The 19,183-nt window shown below is 59.1% G+C and overlaps 1 protein-coding gene across 1 annotated transcript; it reads right to left on the bottom strand.

Annotated features, from left to right (window-relative positions):
* Window positions 1–624: 624 nt before the first annotated feature.
* On the bottom strand, window positions 625–18,291 carry ETNK2 (ethanolamine kinase 2). Its single transcript, XM_070397046.1, has 8 exons — window positions 17,900–18,291; window positions 16,064–16,323; window positions 13,162–13,284; window positions 7,063–7,205; window positions 6,155–6,238; window positions 3,791–3,936; window positions 2,230–2,303; window positions 625–803 (listed from the first exon to the last, which is right to left on the bottom strand). The coding sequence occupies exons 1-8, from the start codon at window positions 18,152–18,154 to the stop codon at window positions 731–733; spliced, it is 1,158 nt and encodes a 385-aa protein (XP_070253147.1). The 5' UTR covers window positions 18,155–18,291; the 3' UTR covers window positions 625–730.
* Between the last annotated feature and the right edge of the window lie 892 nt (window positions 18,292–19,183).

Raw genomic sequence — 19,183 nt, 5'->3', positions numbered from 1 at the left:
CCCTTCCCCTCTGGCCAAGCCACAGCAGGAAGTAGAGCCAGGCTCCGGAGGCCCAGGACGTTGGCGCTCTCTGGCCTTCCTCCCAGCAGGCTGCAGAGGGACAGCGCAGAGCAGAGGGCACAGGATGAGCCCCTGGACTGAGGTTTGGGGAGGGGCTATTTGATTGGATCTGGCTCTGAGAACGATCGCAGATGAGGCAGTTGCTAGGGAGGTCTCAAACCCTTCTAGAACCCTCCCCCCCCCCCCCAAATATGTACATCTACCTGTCAGAGTTGGCATGGTGCTGGTTTGGGCCCCACACCTCCCACATGGGGCCTGTGGGAGGTGGCTGCAGGCTCAGGGCACTGGAGGTAGAAAGGACCCTCCCAACTGTCCCCCTCCCCAAGCCAGGGGGGTCGAAGACCCTGCTAAGGCAGCCCAGACTCCAGCCTGGCCTGGGGCTGTGAACACTGGCTTCCCAGGGGTGGCTGTGGTCTGAGTTCTGGTTGCTGCAGGCACCCCCACCCCCAGGTCTGGCCAGGTCAAGGGGACCCCCAGAGCTAGGTCCATCAGCGCCTCCAAACAAGAGAATGTGGTCCCAGCAGCGCCCACGAGGGGCTGGCAGCCTTCTCCCCGGATACCCACCTGGCCCCTCTCCCACCTTGTCCGAGGGTGCAGACCCCAGAACAGAGCCCAGTCCCGGAGAACCAGCCTGCCAGGCAGATGGGGAGAGGAAGGAGGGAGGCGCGGGTCACTTTGGCATCTCCAAGGCGGACACCTGAGGCTTCACTTTGAAGTACTGGTTGAATCGGATCACTGCGTACCTGCCGAAGACAGGGAAGGGAGCTGGGGTGAGGAGGGGAGCCGTGCTGGGGCTCACACAGCCGCTCCCCAGCGCAGCCCACCCAGGTGTGTGCAGGTCGACCCAGCCCAGGCTGATTTTTTTTTTTTAACTTCAATTATAATTTTACTTTCTTCTCAGCACAGACTAAACCTACTCTTCTCCAACAAGGTCATTTTTGATGTTTTGCAGTTCAGCAATGTTAAGTGCATTCATACTGTTGAGCAACAGATCTCGAGGACTTCATTTTACAAAACTGACCCTCTGTACCCCTCCAACGGCAACTCTCCCTGTCCCCGCCCCAGCCCCTGGCACCACCACTCTACTTTCTGTTCCTGTGAAGTTATCTCAGAGTGGGATCCCACAGTTTCTGTGTTTGTAACGGGCTTATTTCACGTAGCACAATGTCCTCAGGTCCATTCGTATGGTAGCATGTGATGTGATCTCCTTTTTAAGGCTGAACAATGTTCTAGTGCATGAATTCACCACATTTTGTTGACCCATTCATCCACCGATGGGCATGGGGTGCTTCTACTCTTGGCTATTGTGAAAAATGCTGCTGAGAACATGGGCGTCAAGGTACCCCTCTGAGCCCCTGATTTCACCCCTTCTCCCCAGCAGTGAGCTTGCTGGGTCACACAGTCACTCTAATTGGTGAGGAAGAACAGTATCGCTTCCCACAGTCGTTGCACGGACAGCACGTTTCTCCGCGTCCTTGCCAACACTTATGTTCTGTTTATCTGAGAGTAGCCATCCTGATGGTGCTGTAGCTCATTGTGCTTTTGACCGCCTACCTCTAATGGCTGTGGACACTCTGAAACCAGGATGGATGGGGAGGAGACAGGTGAGGAGACTGGACCAGAATGAAGAACAAAGTGATTCCTGGCCCTTAGGGGCATATGTACCCACATGATGTAACCCCCCCCACCCCCACCCCCGTGGAGTCTGCATCCGAGTACAGCCTGCAGCGCATCCCTGGGGGCCACTGAAGGAGGAGTGGGGTCTGACAGCCCCCACAGCAAGCACGAAACCACCCAGTGGCCTCAGCAAGTCACTCGGGAACGCTGACCCCTCTGCTAAGGAATGACGGCTGGGCTCATGACCTTTCAGACTGATTTGCAGCCACCCCATTCCCCACCAGCCCCGTGGCCAGGGCCCTAGAGCTGCAGGAGGAGGCAGGGAAAGTGTAATCGCCCGCCCGCCAGGCAGGGCAGGTGCATGAACTCCAGGCTCCTTCTAGAGCTGCACCTGCTGCTGACCTCCCCCGGAGCACTGACCCCTGGCCCTGGCTGGCTGGTGGGGACACGTTGGCAGAGGCGTGGACTCTGGACGTTCCATTTGGGCTGTCCTTTGCCCCCACACCCTCAGCTTCCTCCCCCCGCCGCCCTGCCCCCGGCCCCGAGTCTCACCTGAGGAAATCGAAGTCGATGGTGGAGAACTGGTTCTGGATGAGGGCCCAGAGCGCCCAGAGGAAGTGAGATGCCTGCAAACAGAGCAGAGGGGGGCTCGGCATCCTCCCAAGCCCGTCCCCGACCCCGGGTACACGAGGGGCGCAGTCTCTCTGGCAAACACAGAACCAGGACGCTGGCAGGGACACGGCGAGGTCACCAGGTGGCATTTGGGGACTCCACTCCCTCGAGCAGAAGGCAAGCAGAGTCGGTTCTCCCCCCAACCCCCTCGGGGGGTCGGCGAGATGGTGCTCCCGGCCCACACAGAGGTTACCCCTGGCGTCCGCGCCAGGGAAGCTCCTCCTCAAGGCTTCAGGGCCAACAGGTCCAGGAGGGGGTGGGGGCTAGTGCCCCAGCCACATGGCCATCCAGGCCAGGTCTGCTAGACGACCCCTTAAAGTGACCTTTCCCTACCTTCTAACAGGAGGTGGTCGAGCTGGAAAATGAGTGTAGATGTGGGAATAAGAAGCCAGAATCTGGACCCTGCGCTTTCAACTGTTTCCCCCAGAGCCAGAGGCGCCCAGGGGCCGAGGTCACCCCAGGTTCAGGAAGCCAGAGAGCCGAGCTTCCGGCTGCCCCCCAACAAACAGCGGTGACACCAGTACTTTTCCTGCTGGGGTCCCCCACCTCAGCCCAAGTCCTGCTTGCTCTGGGGTTGACTATCCAGCACCTCCCTCCACTTTCTGCCTTTTTCAGGATTTAAAGGGGGCGTAGACCAATTCGCAAGTCTGAGTGACCACGAGAAACTTTAGCAAGAGAAAGGCACTGAGGGAAACAAGCCAGGAGGAAGAGCCTGAAGGAGAACCAGCTTTGTGCCGTGAGGGCAGAAAGGGCAGCTGAACTCCCAGGTAAGCACCGATTTTACTTCAGCTCTTCGGTGGATTGTGAAATTCGGGGCAGCTGACTTACTTGCTTACGCATGGCTGACACTAGTAAGACTAGTTAGCGTGCTCCTGGGCACACACCAGCGGACACCTGGCAGGGACCATGACCCCGAGTGAGCGGCACACGGGTCAAGAACCGACAGCACAGTAATCGGAGCAGGAAGAGCCTGACGGGAGAGGCTTACCGAGCTCTGAGTCAGCAGAGGACGCTAACAAGGAGGATTAGAGCTAACACTCATTCTCTATCTCCTCCAAAGGCTATAGAAAAGAAGGGGTGTGTTTAACTGTAGCATGGAAGATTAAGGTTAGACACTAGAAAGAACTTCTGGTCCAAGTGAGAGAACTGCTAACATAGGAAGCTGAGATTTCCTGGAAGTAGTTTCCAGGAAAGGGAGAACCTAGACTTGAGGGGGTGGGGGAAGCAGGGAACAGGGCACCTTATATTATGGGGGTGCCTAAGAGGGCTCTTCCTCGATCTCACCTCCAGGGTAGGGTTCCCCGGGACCTCACACCTGGGCCTGGCTCTGTTTCCTCCACCACGAGGCTGTGAGAGGCAGGAGCTGGGGGTGGGTCCCTGTCCCACCTCCTGGCTCTGCCCTGCCCTGCTCCCTGCCAGCCACCAAGCCGCACGCACTCACCAGGGCAAACTTGTTGACCTGCACGTAGAGCCGCTGCACCTCGCTGGAGGTCACGGCCATCCCCTTCTGTGCCTGCAGGTAGTAGCGCAGCCACTGTAGCTGGGTCTCCCTCGCAGGGTAGAGGCAGTAATCAACTTCATTCACACCTGGTGGGAGGGAGGCGGCATCACCGAAGGGGCTGGGAGAAGGCTCACCTGGGGCCTCCTCCAGCTCAGGTGTTCCCTGCTTCGCTGGGCGGGGCCTAGGAATGCAGCCTGCTGGTTGCCTGTAATGTGTAGAGGGTCGACCCCCACCCCATCTGGGGCACTGAGAGAAGCAGAACTGGTTGAGGGGCAAGGGATAGTCCTGGGCGTGATGGGGACCCCCTTAGCACCACTGTCTCCCCCGTGCCCTAAATAACACGATGTCACATCTGGGGCACAGCACTGAGTCAGGGCTCAGCTGTCTTAGGTCCATGCTGACCTCCAGTTAACCTCGGACAAGCCCTTTCCTCTCATGGGCCCAAATCTCTCCGTGGCAAACGAAGGGCTCTGTGTGACTCAAACGCTGCTTCCTGTGGGCCGGCTACTCAAACATCACGCACAGTGTTCACAACAGGTTCCAAGGCACCTGCCCCCACCCAATTCTCCAGGGGACTGGGGAACAGCCAGGACTGGGTGGCCTCCATCCCTTCTGGCCTGCCCTTCCTGGAGTCCTCAAGCTGCCAGCCCCGCACCTGGGCACATCCTGGGCACAGTGGCAGAGGCCGGGCTTTAGAGCTGGCACAGAAAGCAGCAGTTTATTTAAGACAGAATTAGGATTGGACCACCTTCCCTGGTCTCTTCCTCCCTCTTCTTTCCTTCCCTTAGGTTTCTGGAGAAACACACTCCGTCGCCCAGGGCCCCAAGAGCACGGCTAGGAGGAATCTCCTTGTGCAGATGCAGAAACTAAGGCTCAGAGAGAAGCCATTTGCTCAAGGTCAGGCAGCTGGTTAGAGGTGGGTTCAGGATGGGAACACCGATTTCCAGCTCCCAGTAACAGGCCCCCTGGTTCCCATGAACCCTGGAGGTCCCTCTCCCCAGCTCCCACTCTCCTCCTTAGCCCTCCTCCCTCCCCCATGCTCAGTCCTCCTCCTTCATTCTCAACTTAGGAGCAGGACGCAATCTGCCCTTTGGGGAGACATTCCAGCTGGACTTCGCTCTGTGTGGCGGGTGAGAAGGACTTAACATGCTTAAGGATGATCCCTTCTGGAAAGGTCAGCGGGCCTGGCAGCTGAGCATGCACGGCCCCAGTGCCCTGCAGATGCCAGCTTCAGCTCGTGCCACCCCCACAGTTCAGCTGCTCTGCCCAGCTGAGCCTCTGGTGCAATTAGCACTCGATAGGCCAACAGACCTGGTCAGCTGGGGTCCCAGAAGGGTCGTGATTGGCCTAGATTGGGCTGCGGAGTGGCTGAAGCTGGGCCAGGTGAGGCTTATCCTAAGCCTCAGGGGCTGCTGAGCACCTCACACCGCCATCCTGGGGTGTCCCTCCAACCCCAGTGTCAGGGAGTAGCTTTTCACCCTACGGAATTGTTTTTTAACAAGCTCTCAAGCTGGACACAATCACCCTGCTTCCCTACACACTGATTCTGTGTACACACTGCCTACTCCCAGGAAACACTTCCGCATCCACCATCCAGCCCTGCTCCAGTCTCCGGGCTGCAGAAGGCTTCCTGTCCTGGTATCAGCAGCCAGTGCTAATATCTGCTTAGCATGTGCCGTACTTGTGTGTGTGTGTGTCTCATATGGATACTATGAAGCAGGTCCTAGTGTTTTATCTCCATTCTACAGAGGCACAGAGAAGGCAAGGGTCAGGCAGCAAGCACCAGAGCCAGCATTTAAAGTCAGGAGCCAAGCTGCAGAGGACATACTTTAACTAGTTGCAAGGAGGTTCTTTTCATAATGCCCCCAGGCAAGTAGCTGCTTACAGCTTGTTCTGCTCCTTACCTGCCTGCTGGGCCCTCGTCTACAAGCCTGCAGGTTGCACTGGGCAGAAAGGAGCTTGGGCAAGGGGGTGAGTCGAGGCTGAGGGTGTCCTGTGCTGGCCCAGCTGGCGAGGGCTGCATGTACCCAGAGAAAGGGGTCTTTTTCTAAGTCACACTGCCAGATTGGCCACAGGTGTGCTCTGTGTAGGTGGGTCCTGCCTCCCCCAGGAGACCTGGTGCTCTCCAGTGCAGGCTGTGTCTCCCCATCCACCTCCCCGCCCCAGAGCTGGGGTATTTTGGAGGACAGGGGCTGTCTAGGCTCCACCCCCAAGTACAGGACCCCTCCCATCCTCTCCCTGACCTGGCCAGCCAACATACAGAGGGAATGTTGGACGCAGGCCAAAGAGCAACGCCCCTCTCACCTGCAAACTCATTGAAATGGTTGCCAATGTCAAAAGCTTGGTAGTTGTAGCCGGCATATTCATAGTCAATGAACCGTACGTGACCTGTGGGGTAGAGAAGCGCGGAGGTCGGCCCTGGAGACCTGGACAAGCCCGGTCACGCTGTGCGCAGTTCACCGCTCCTGTGCTGGCCTCGCAGCAAGCTGGCCTCACCCAACCTCTTCAGCAGCATTCTTCAGCTGCTTCCTTCTGTCTGTCCATCTGTCCACCTGCCCTCCCCCACTCCAGCTGTCCCTCTCACAGAGCTAGTCCCTGGGACTCTCCCCATGTAAAGACATCTGTCCTCAGCATGGTCGAGGGCCAGATTTAAACCAGAGGGCTCCCGCCCTCGCCGGTTTGGCTCGGTGGATAGAGCATTGGCCTGCGGACTGAAGGGTCCCAGGTTCAATTCAGGTAAAGGGCACATGCCTGGGTTGCAGGCTCGGTCCCCAGTGGGGGTGGGGGTGTGTGCAGGAGGCAGCTGATCAATGATTCTCTCTCATCATTGCTGTTTCTACCTCTCTCTCCCTGTCCCTTTCTCTGAAATAAAAATATATATTTAAAAATAATAATAATAATAAAAATAAAGCAAAAGGGTTCCCTGGGGGAAGCTCAGGTCAGGCCACCGGAAGGCTTGAAACAGCCGAGAAGGCGTGGGAAGCCCAAAGCATTGTGGCGGGGTGTCGCTCGGGCGCCCTGACATGAAAGACCTCCACACACCCTGCCGGTGAGCCCTTTCCTGGCACAGACTTTTCTAAGGGGAATTTGCTTCCTTTTCCATTTCTCTCCTACAAATGAACTTAAGAGCCAAGTGAAAAGTCTCCTGTGCTTGTCCCGGGACCAGCCTGGGGAGCAGAACCCTGCCGCCGCCCGGGCTGACGCAGCCGCACCTTTAGTGCTGTCGTAGATGATGTTCTTGCAGAGCAGGTCGTTGTGACAGAACACCACAGGGGAGCCCAGCTGGGACAGGTGCTCCTTCAGCCAGGCCAGCTCCCGCTCCAGCACCTCCAGCGTGGGGACGTCTGCGGAAAGGCTGGGGGGCGAGAGAGGGGACCGTGGAGGGGGGACTGAGGAGGGGGGGGGGTGGCTGAAAGCGGACAGGCAGGGACTTGGCCTCCAAAGCCCTGAGCTCTGGCCTCCTCATGACCTCGTACTGCAGAGGGAGCCTGGACATATGGCCAATCTCTTGTCATCTGCAAAATGGCACTAGGGCTTCCTGTCCTGATGGCCCGTGGTTACTCTAAGAAGCTGATGGAAACATTGGCTTCAAAGCATTTTGCAAAGCACCATCATCCCTGACGGAAGGGCATCCCTGCTCCTTCGTGAAGGAGACAGGGAGGTACTGAAGGAGGCGCAGGGAGGATGGGGAGGTGAGGATGAGTGACCGAACGCACGCATCTCCGAGTAAGGACAGCGGCAGCCGGGCAGGGTGCACAGACCTGCTCTTAGGACGCAGGGGGATGCAGGGAGGATTCCTGGGGCAGGGGCCGCTCTAAAACAAGGCTCCCTGCAAAGTTCCTCAGATGAAGGGCCCGGCAGGGCTGGAGCGCTGGCACGCTCCGGGGGAGGCAGAGATGTGCTGGTCCGTGTCCCTCACACTCTGGCAGCCGGCGGCACCGGGATCAGATAGTTTCACTTCATATCCCACAGGCAGCCATGCAGCCACAGCAGCAAGCAAAGAGGGTGCTTCTTGAGCTCCCTCCTGCGAGGCCTAGGGCACATGGGGACCGTCCAGAGGGAAGCACTGGCGGTGTAGCTCCCCGATATCGTGCCTTCCACCCTGAACCAGGAGTGTGTTTCCTTGTCCCAGAGCCCTGAGGGGCCGGATGGTGTGGGCCACCTGAGGGCAGGAACAAAGCACCTGGAGCCCCTCTGCCCCCCCCCCCCCCCCCCCAGCACACACAGGCACTGCCGCTGAGGAGTGAATGAATGGGCCTCCCAGAGGCCTGGGAAGCTGACGAGGAGACGCTGTGCACAGAAGCTCTGAACTGCGGTCCCAGGAAGCACAGGTTCCGTGCACACTAAAGAGCCAAGGAGTCAGCACAGGCCTTAGAACCCCAGAACCACGCGTGGGAGGAGGGGAGGGGCTGGCGGCGTGTTTCCACGCATGCATCTCCTGTGTGCTCTCTGGTCCGGGGCAGCGAGAGGATGTGCAGGGGGGTGAGAAGGAGAGAGGTCCGCCCGATGCTCCCACGGGTGCCCACACCCCCAGCCAGACACCGGAATGTGTGGGAGAGTCCTCGGCATCTAACGTGTCCCCACGTCCCCCCGGAGATGGGTGAGGGGCAGACTGCCTCACACTTTGAGAAGGTCAAAGCTAAAGAGGATCCGAGGTCTCCAGACCAGCCGCATGGGGAAATTGAGGCTCAAGGAAGGGCAGCCTTCCTTCCAGCCTCAGGTGTCTCCTGTACAGCTAGACCCTCCGCCTGTCCAAGGATGGGCATCAAGCCAGGCCTCTAACCAGGAAGGCCCGGTGCCCCCTGGAGCACAGGCCCCTGGGAGCGCAGGCATCTGTTAGGGGCTGTCAGGGAGGCCTCCCGCCTGCCACCCCCACTTCACTGGAGTTTATCTGCAGCCACAGGCTGCATAGCATGCATTTCCCTCTTGGCTCGCCCTAAGAAGCTACCTTTTTTTTTTTTTTTTTAAGATTCTCCTTTTTCTTGGACGGAGACCATCCAAAGATAAAACCGAGGAGGCCTCCTTCGCTTTGCCCAGGTCTCAGCTTGAAAAACATGGCTTTGCCATCCAAGATGCCTGCTGCCCAGGCCCTGACCTCTGTCTGACCCCCACACTACCCACCCCAAGGCCACACAGATGGTTACCGTGGGAACACTCCTGACCTCCCTCCCTCCCCCGAGCACCTGGACCATCGCCAGCGCAGCGTCCCTCAGCCCCGACACCACCATCCTCTCCAGGGCTGAGGGCCTGGCAGGGGGGGCACTTCGGAGACCTTCACACGCCAGGCGGCGGCTCCTGTCCCTCCGAGGCCGCAGGGGCGGGTGACGGGGCCTGGGGTTCTTCCTGATGAAGGGACTGACGCCTGGCCAGTGCCCACTCAGCTCTCGGGATCGGAGTGGGGAAGGGTGGACTTTCTAAGTGTTCACTTACATGACCTTTGCCCTCACACCACTCAGCCTATCTGAGTCTCCTCTTGTTGCCATGCCTACCCGGACGCCTAGGCTACCACTATTTCCACAGGGTCTCTGACTCGGCCCACTCCACCCCGAGGCTGCAGGGGGCAGTGCCCCTCCAAGGGGCCCCTGGCTCCCGGGCCTCAGAATCACCCAAGGAGCCTCTGAAATGCGGGCGCCGAGAGGCCCATGTAAGACCTCCCATCACTCTCCAGGGTCAGAACCTGCACTGAGCAAGCACCCAAGGGAACCTCATGCTCAGGCTGGGGGAACCCCAGTGTTAGACATGAGCGGAGCAAGGAAGAGGGGCCAGGCACAGAAACTCACCAGGGCAGAAGGCCCCGGAAGCCTAGCAAGGGGTAAAACTGGGAAACAAGAGCCGAAACCGGTTTGGCTCAATGGATAGAGCGTCGGCCTATGGACTGAAAGGTCCCGGGTTCGATTCCGGTCAAGGGCATGTACCTGGGTTGTGGGCACATCCCCAGTAGGAGATGTGCAGGAGGCAGCTGATCAATGTTTCTCTCTCATCGATGTTTCTAACTCTCTATCTCTCTCCCTTCCCCTCTGTAAAAAATCAATAAAATATATTTTAAAAAAAAACTGGGAAACAAGAACCTTGTACCCGGGGTAACCTATCTTCCCCTAGCATATCACTGATCATGACCTTTTCCTCCCTGAAGATAACATCTAGGCCTCAGTTGTATTTCAGCTCCAGGCCCAGAAAAGCAGCAAAACCAGACAAGTGCCACTCTGGCTGCCTCAGGACCAGCTAAACTGACTAATGACCCTGCCCTGACGGCAACCAATCAGTGGAGACCACGACCTAAAAAAGCACACCTGGAAGGCTGATGAATATTCTATTGAGAACTTCCCCCCCCCCACCCCCACGAGACCTCCCCTAGGATTTCCACCTGCAAGAGAGAGAAAAACTCTCAGGACGAGGGCCCCAGCACGCCCAGTGCTCTCCCTCCAAGGAGCACGCCCTGCCATTCCCTTCCCCTCTTCCCTATAAGAGACCCCAACCAGGGGTGCAACAGGCAGCGGCAGCTCGTCCGGGGCCACTCCCTGAACCTGTCTCCAAGGCAGGTTCCCTGCACTGAGCCAGAGCAGCCCAGCAGAGGCTCTCCGCTGGCTTCCTCCATGCCCTTCCTTGTGTCACTGTCCTAGGTGTATTTTTGCCGTCATCATGGACCCAATACCCTTTGGCTCAGTGCTGGGTAGCCCTTCCCTTTGGATATCCTCATCCTCTGCCTCCGTTTCCTTAAATAAATTCAATTTTTCTTTATTCAGTGTCTGAGATGGCTATTTAGCCTTCCCGCACATCAGCGACTTTCACCTTTCACCTAGTTCTAACTGTTTGTTGCCCATTCCATTTTAACACTCCTCCAGCTGCTCTCCCTACCCCAATCCCTGCTTCCCTAACTCCCACCTCCACCACGTCCTGGGCAGGTTACTGACCTGAGTCCCCAGCTCAAACACCTTCACAATTACTTTCCACCGAGGCCAAATTGAATCTTTCTTCCTTAACCTGACCTTAAAGGCCCCCTCACACTCTAGCTCCAGCTCACACGACCCCTGCAGCTCTCTCTCTCTCCAGACCCCTCCCAACCCTTCCTGAAGATCTGCTCCAGCCAACTCGTCTACCCCTCATCCACGAGCAAGCTGTGCTCAGGCCCCCTCCTCCAGCCAGAGCGCCTCCCTTCCCATCTCTGCCAGGAAGACCGTCCCTGGTTCTCCCACCCCTGGCGCGCACTACACACCCTGCCTCCTTCTATGGCTCTGCATGGGCGGGTCCTCTTTATCCAGAGGGTCCCTAAGCTTCTGTGGGCAGAGCCAATGCCACCTTGGTATTTTTATTGTTTTAAATCCCCATCAATCCGTGTTGGTGAAATGAAGGATGGACTACATCAGGGTTATTAGGAAAATTATGAGACAGGGTTATTACAGGACTCAGGTGCTGCATCTTGTCCGAGTGGTTGCTCATCACAGCCTGCTCTGGGGTATCGTGGGCAAGGGCAGGGCGGGCATCACCCCCTAAAGAGGCTTAAGAAAGTTAAGCAAGTTGATTTGCCCAAGGTCAAAAGTGTGACAAGAACAAAGGGAGTTGGTCAGCTCTTCTCCAGGGAAGACTCTCCTCCCAACAAGGTCACTCCCCCGCCACCCCCCCCACCCCTAAAGGATACACAGTGACCACAGATTCAAAGGAAGCTGCAGTGGCAAGGGTTATGCCTGAGCATCAGGCCTGGACTCTAGTCCTCGAGTTGCCACTGATAGCAATGACCTTGGGCAAGTCCTATCCTCACCCAGGGTCTCAGTTTCTTAATCCGTCAAATGGAAGAGGTGGGCTGGGGGATCTCAGGTCCTGTTGGCTGAGATGCCAGGGGGTCCTACCCTCTGTGTGCTGTTCTAGTCCTAAGAGGCAAGGCGGCTCTTGTCCCAGAGATAACACTTGACATAGAAGGTCTCAACATGAGCCATGCTGGACACACAGTCCCAAAGCAGCGTCTGATAATCCTTAAGTGGGAGGACCAGATAAGGCATCCTGTGTGCAAGAGTGTGACAGGGGCACACGATCGGGAGAGATGCCATTAATGTCTTGTCATCTTCAAGGAGGGAAGAAGGTACCCTGTCCTCAGACCTGTGCACCCCATCCCATGAACATCTGGAAAAAGGGTGTTCAAGCCTTTTTTTGGGGGGGGGGCGGGCAGGGTGACACCCCTCTTTCTTCCTTGCCCCCATTGTTGACTCAACACTCAAGGGTAAGCGGGTGAGTCAGGTACCTGGAGGATAGAAGGGCTCTCAGATGGCTTATCTGGGAGTCCTGTCTTATCTGGGGAAAGGTGATGTCACGATGATGATGGAAAGAGCAGAGAGGAAACAGCAAGCTCAGTTGGAATAAGGTGGAAAGCAAGGTTGCCAGGAGCGGGTGGGGGTGCGGGTGGGGCACGAGGGGATGAGAGGCATCCAGACAAGCAGCAGGAGTCTCGATGTCCCAAGGCCTTCTCAGCTGATGAGCTGACTTCTGACTGGTTTTAACAGCCTCACCACTTACCCAGAGGGCGGGCTTCCCTCCTCACGGCTAGAAGGCAGCTCAAGTAGCCCTGACACTGGGCAAAGCTGAGCTCTGAGCCTCGGTGCCCTTTAAGTAAAATTGGAGACACTGTCCCTGACCCTAGGCCCTGCCACAACCAGCAGACTCACAAAGAAATAAGCAGCCCTGGCCGGTGTTGCTCAGTGTTTACAGGGTCATCTCGTGCATTGAAGGGTCTCAGGTTCGATCCCTGGTCAGGCTGCGTGCAGGAGGCAGCCGATAGATGTTTCTCTCTCTCTCTCTCTCTCCCCCTCTCCCTCCCACCCTCCCTCCCTCCCTCCCTTCTTCTTCTCTTTTTAGAACAGTGGTTCTCAACCTTCCTAATGCCGCGACCCTTTAATACAGTTCCTCATGTTATGGTGACTCCCAACCATAAAATTATTTTCGTTGCTACTTCATAACTGTAATTTTGCTACTATTTTGAATCGTAATGTAAATATCTGATATGCAGGATGTATTTAGGCGACCCCTGTGAAAGGGTCATTCGATCCCCAAAGGGGTCTCGACCCACAGGTTGAGAACCGTTGCTTTAGAATCATTGAAAACAACAACAACATATCCTCAGGTGAGGACTAAAAAAAGAAGAAAGAAGCACATGCATGGGTCTAAAACTGTGGATCCAAGGTCCTCAGATTTCTCAATTGGCCCAACTCTCCTTGGCAATCGCTAACCCTCCTGCAGGGTGGGGTGGGGCAATGGAACGGGGAGCGGGATCACATTCAGGCGGAGGAGACCTGGCAGCCTGGAGCCCGCCCAGATCCCCATACCTGGGGCTGATCTCGTTCTTCACGAGGGTGAAGTAAGTGTGCATCTTGTGCCACAGGGTGGGCCTGGGCAGGCTGCCGTTGGTGTGGATGGTGTGAATCTTGGCCATTTCCAAGGCGATCAGCCTACAGCAAAAAACAGGAAGGGTAGAGTATCAGCCCCTCCTGACCGGAAAGGGGCCCTCCGCTGTAGGAGGGGGCTGGCCAGAGGGCAGAGTCTGGGGCTATGACATATCTTTCCAGAGCTCTCTCTGCACCTCAGCGGAGGCATGAAAATGAGATTGGCCTTTGGCCTAGCAGGTCCTTTTCCAGAACAAGAGCTGGCCTAGCAGAAGGGCAAAGCAGTGGGCTGTTGGCCACTGGTCAGTGACCCTGCCCCACCCCAAGGTCATGTACCCACTGAGGACAGAGGGATCACTGGGGAGGGGGGCGGTGCCTCTCCTCCCCCCTTGGACTCTGACCCTCAGGGGCAAGTGAACGCAGGGCACCAAGGGATCAGGGGTGGTAATGCCAGGCAGGGAGAAATGCCCGCCTCTTATCAGCCTGGCCAAGGTGGGGAGGGACGCAGGCGGGCCCAGGGCAGCCCCTTCCTCTGTGGCAGGGAGTTGATGCTGGCGGCTGGGTGCCAAGGACGCAAAACAAACCAGCGTTCTATTTTCAAGTTCTCCTGTGGACATTATCCAAGGTCCCAGGAGAGAAGGAGGGGCGGTGGGGAGAGGAGAAAGCAGCTCCGGGGAAGGCTGCTGGCAGAGGGGGGAGGTGGGTGGAGGGCTGACCCTCAGAGAGGGAGGGCCTTGATAAGGACCCAGCGTCTGAGGCCTGGGTCCCAGCTGGGCTCCCCCAGGCCTGGGCCGGCTCCCCCTCTGGAGCCCCACCCCCACCGGCTGCCAAGCCTCCAACATTCAAGCTTCCTTTACCTCTGCCTGTTGCTCCAATAATAATCGAGGAAAGACAACAAAGGCAGTGGCTGTTGGAAACCTTGTTGCCGAGCTGTCCAGGGACACCCCCGCCCCTTGCCAGGTCCTGGGGAAGGGGCAGGCCATCTCCAACAGCATAATAGGCCACTCTGGGGGGCTCCTCTGGAGGCCCCCCAAGGCTCCCACCTCCGAAAGGGTGGAGGGGGCAGGGGGTGTGGCAGCAGCTGAGTGGGTGAGAGATGAAGGCTGTGCTTTCAGAGGCCGGAGGCCCTGGAAGAGGAGGGAGCCCAGGGCGTGGGCGAGGCGAGAAACAGACCTGAGACCCAGGCCTTCCCTCCCCAAAGGAAGATTCCGAACAGAACGCGAACAGAGTGTTTCCTTGAATACCAATGGGGATGCCGTCTGGAATAGCAATGAAAGCTAACCTCAACACGCGGCATCTACGCTGCAGAGCCTCAACAGGCCCAGGTTGGGGGGTGGGATTCAGGGCCACGCGGGGAAGTGGCTCCCAAAGGTCTCCCCCTCCCCACCCCCTGCCTTTCCTCAAAGACCCACCTTTATCCCAGGAAGATAATGGTCTATCCTGGGAAGGGTATCAAGGAAGGGCCACCTCCTACACTTCGCCCAATTTCTGGCTTTCCCCCGAATTTTGTCAAGTTCTTCTTATTGAACCTAAATCCATCTTCATCTTCCTGACAATGTTAATTATGTTCATGAGAGGATGAGTGACAGTATCAGATGCACAGGGGTGGTGAGACTGGGCGTGGCGAGGACCTGCCAATATTGGAGCTATTTGCACAAGAGCTGGGAGGAGTTGGTAGGGAAGCAGGACAGGGGCTCCTCACCCTCCGCCCTGCTCAGACCTCCCTCTCCAGCCTGGGTGCATGTGGAGCTGCTCAGCGGGGAGCCTGAGATGCCCCTTAAGTGGGTTTGTGTATCCCCCAAACCCAGACACAAACACACAGCTACAAAATACGACTCAAGGGAATCTGCTGGGGCCTGAGCAGCCCCAGAAGCAGCGTTCAGGAGCCCTGGAGAGGAGGGGGAGGCTCTTAGATTCCCTCCCTCTAAGTCCCTAGGAGGCCTGACAGGGGTTCCCTGCAAATAGGGCCAGGGACACTAACTTGGGGCTAATTGCAGCAGGTGGGGGAGCAAAGAAGCTGTGTTTGGTCTACTCCCTGGGGGGGGGGGGGGGGCTTTGTTGTTGCCCCTCGGAACTTGGAAGGTTCCTTCCCTGGGCAGACCCCTGTGCCACTGTCCCCAGTGTCACCTGGGAACTCACTCTGGTCTGAGTGCCCTGCACATGGCCGTAGCATTGGAGGGAGGACGGTGGATCCTGCCCAACCTCCCTGCCCAGCACAGAGAAGAGTGCACCAGGCCCCACAGCCTCAGGGCTTGAAGGTCCTGTCGATCTAGGCATGGAACAGGACTGGCTCGCTGGGGACCAGGGGTTCTGTGAGCCTCTGGAAGCTCAGCAGCTCCCCAAACCTGGATTCCCACCTTGCCAGGACATCTGGAAGGAGCTCACACTGCGGGAGGGATGGCATCTCTCCGGGCTACTAACCCGGCCGTTCTCCTAGCACACCTGAACTCATGGCAGCAGGGGGGGAACAAACTCCCTGACCCGCTGGGGATTTGGCTCAGATTTCATCTCCAAGGCTATGATGTTTCCATGGACCAGGAAGAGGATCCCTGCCGCATTTAGGGGACCAGGTGCCTTGTTTGGTCCCATGTTCACCTAAGTTCTCAAGCGCCTCCCTTGAGAACTCCTAGCAGACCCCACTGAAAACCTACACAAAGCTATCGTCCCTGTTTGCATAGCAATCCACATACACACACCCATCTTTCACGCAATTTCAGGGAGTTCACAGATCTTATGACTCATTCATGGGCTCCACCACTCTACGCCACGGGAGCTGGCCAAGGATTCCCCAGCCCAAGGCCCGAGAAAGCGTGGAGATGAACAGGACCCTGGGCACCCTCCTCACCTGAAGAGTCGGGGCTCCCGGATGTGCTCAGGCCCCAGGGCCACGCCCCGCATGTACTCATAGCACAGCCCGTTCTGGAAGGTGCAGTAGAGTTTGGGGGCACAGCCGTGTGCTCGCAGCAGCTGGAAGTTCCTGACCTCGTTCTCCCGGTCCACCAGCAGCTCCGTCCGCTCCCCGTACACCCGGACCAACACACAGTCCTGCATGTCCTCCTCCACATAGCAGGCCACCAGCTTGTTGGTGATGCCGTCGGTGAAGCGCTGGCATGGGGAGAGGGCAGCACAGGGGGCGTGGGGGCAGGATCTCTGCTCTTGTCCCCTGTGGCTGCCCACAACCACACAGAACCCCATCCTTCACACTCATTTAACATAGAGCTCGACACTCCCCAACACTTGGGATGGATTAGCGAGTTCAAAAAACAGTGACAGCTCTGGCTCAGCCCAGGCACCCTGGGCCTACCTCCAGGGATGGGATTTGTGTGGGGAATCTGCACACCACTTGGGGGTTAGAAGCTCCCTTCTCTCGTTCCCCCTCCATCCTGGCCCTGAAGGAAACCTCCATGGACCAGAATGTGGCAGAGGATCGCCCGGGACGAGTACATCCCCACCCGGCTAACTCTCACCGCCTGTAGGCAGAGGGCGTTTTGCTGTCCCTCCTGCCCATCCAGAGTCTTGAGGTTGGCAACCCCCCCCCCGCCCCCGCCCCGGGCTTTGGTGGTCAGAGCTCCTTAGGGCCTCTGCGTTCCATACCGGAAGAGACCATGGACCCTGGGCTGGGAGACCAGGTTCCCCAAGGGGGTGACGAGGAGGAATGAACCATGGAATTTATAGGGCACAGAGTCAGTGCTGGAAGGGGCCTTGTAGAGGACCCCTGAACCAATTCTAGGTGGGGAAACTGAGGCCCTAAGAGGGAGGGACTGGCAGATGGCATGCTAGGCCAGTAGTGGGATTAACTCGGGCCTGCTTGATGCTTTGGCACTCATACTCCAAAGGAGATCTTTTATTTTGAAAATGCTACCTACCCACCCTTCTCCTAAGAGGGGTCTGTCAGCTTCCACACTTGGTCCAGAACCTCCCAGAGGAGGAGCCACTACCACTCCAGCACAAGCTGCAGGTGCCTCCCGTGCCTCCCCCCCCCCCCCCCCGGCCCCCCTAGGGCCATTCCTCCACAAGCAGCTCCCAGAAGGGATGGGAGGGTGGGCAGGCGACACATTTTTTCAGAGGACACAGGTCAGCTGGGGTGCCAGCCAGAGACTCCTCAGTGGCAGTCTCTGTGTCCATCTCTGTGTCCCTGCGCATGTGTCCATTTGGGTGTGGGAGGCGCCGTGTGTGTGTGTGTGTGTGTGTGTGTGTGTGTGTCGCGGAGTGGGGTGGGAGGCTGAGCCAGAGCCAGGGGAGATGGGGAGGACTCCCACACAGCGCAGGGGCCAGCTGAATTCTGGGACCGGCAGGGGCTGCTCAGAGCCTGGAGGCTTTGCTACACCACATGGTGCAGAAGGGGCAGCGACGTGTGTGAGTGTGGGGGCTCCTGAAAAGTTCCTGCCCGCAGGCTTCATGCCCGCTGGGTACGCGCCCGGGGCAGCGGGGGGCAGCCAGGGGCAACAGGGCGCCGCGACGGGGGAGGGGCCGCGCGCAGCACGCTGACAGCGGGCAGGTGGACCTCCGGGGTGCACGCCCGCGAGCCCGAGTGGAGGGGGTGTGCAGGGCGCGAGAGGCGGCCGGACCAGGAAACACACATGCCACCCCCCGCCCCAACCCCCCTGCTCGGCGCCGCGCCCCCCCGGGACCTACGCCCAGAGGGATGCCCGGGTCGCCGCCCGCGCGCCCGCTCGGGTACCTTGGTCCGAACTTGTTCGGGCTTCCACTGCGGTCGCAGCTCCTGGATGAGGCGCAGGGCGCCGGGCAGGATGTCGTCCGGGTGCACCGAGATCCCGAAGCAGGGAACGGCGGCCCGCGGGGGGCCCGGAGGCTCCCGGCAGCGCGCGCCGGCCGCCGCGCTCTCCTCCATGCCCCATGGGCACTGCGGGCCGGGCGCCGGCCTCCGCAGGTAAAAGGGCGAGCGCGGCACGGGAGCCGAAGGGGGCGCAGCCATTCCCGGGGCCGCCCCCTCGGAGCCGCCGCGCGCACGCTCGCCCGGCGGAGGGGGGCCGGCTGGGGGGCGGCGTCGGCGGGGAGGGGCCGGGGTCAGGCCATGCCTCGGGAGCCCCTTCCCGCCGCCCCCGCCTCCTCGCAGCCCGCCGCCCCGGGGACGCCGGGGCCGGCCGCGGCTGTGACATCACGGGCGCGGGCCGCGGGGCGGGGGCCGTGGGAACGCCCCCTCCGCCCCCTCCTCCCCCGCGCGGCCCCGGGCGGGGAAGCGCTCCCAGCCGCTCTCGGCCGCTCCGGCCGCCGCTACCTGGAGCCCGGAGCGCGGGGCGGGGGGACGCCCCCGGGGGAGGCCCGGGCGTGGGGGCGGGGCCGGGACGTGACGCCAGGTCGGGGGCGGGGCCGGGGCCGTGGCCTTGACTGAGGGCGGGGCGCTTGGAGGGCCTGCGGCTCGGGCCCGTCTTCCCCGCACCCTGGGGCACCCCCACCTCCACCCAAGGCTTGCTCCCTTGCTTTCGAGGCAGTAAGGTGGCTGCCTACCTCGGCTGGAGCCTCTCTCTCTGGGGCAGGCCGGGGGGAGGGGGTCGCTTCCTGCGCCCCCACCCCATTCTGTGTGGGGGAATCCGGCCGCGACCCAGAAGATTGGGTGGCCCACCTCTGCCCAGCTCTCTGCCTCCAGACCCTGGACCCCTGGGAAAAGGCTCTGCAGTCCCTGCCGCATTTCTATGGCGGTTCCTTGCAGGGAAGCCCCCAGGCAAATATCCCCCTACACACACACACACACACACACACACACACAGAGGGGACATTGGGGGATGCATGTTGGGGGTGGGGTGCTCATGGGTATCTCACTAGTTACCAGCCTGGTGGGGGAGCTCTTACTGCCCCACCCAGAAAACACCTAAAGAGAAGGGGCCCTTTTCTATTCCCCAAGTTGTCTCTCTGTCCTGTCCTGGAACCTCTCGCCCCCAAGGCCCCATCACTCCTGCTGTGCAGAATCCAGCTCTGCCCAGAGGAACTTCTGTGATGATGGGAA

The sequence above is a fragment of the Myotis yumanensis genome, unplaced genomic scaffold (assembly GCF_028538775.1).
Source record: "Myotis yumanensis isolate MYYU_CA2020_CCGP unplaced genomic scaffold, mMyoYum1.0.hap1 SCAF_17, whole genome shotgun sequence".
Lineage (NCBI taxonomy): Eukaryota > Metazoa > Chordata > Mammalia > Chiroptera > Vespertilionidae > Myotis > Myotis yumanensis.
The sequence above is the reverse complement of the archived record's forward strand: the minus strand, read 5'-3'. Positions and strand labels throughout refer to the sequence as shown.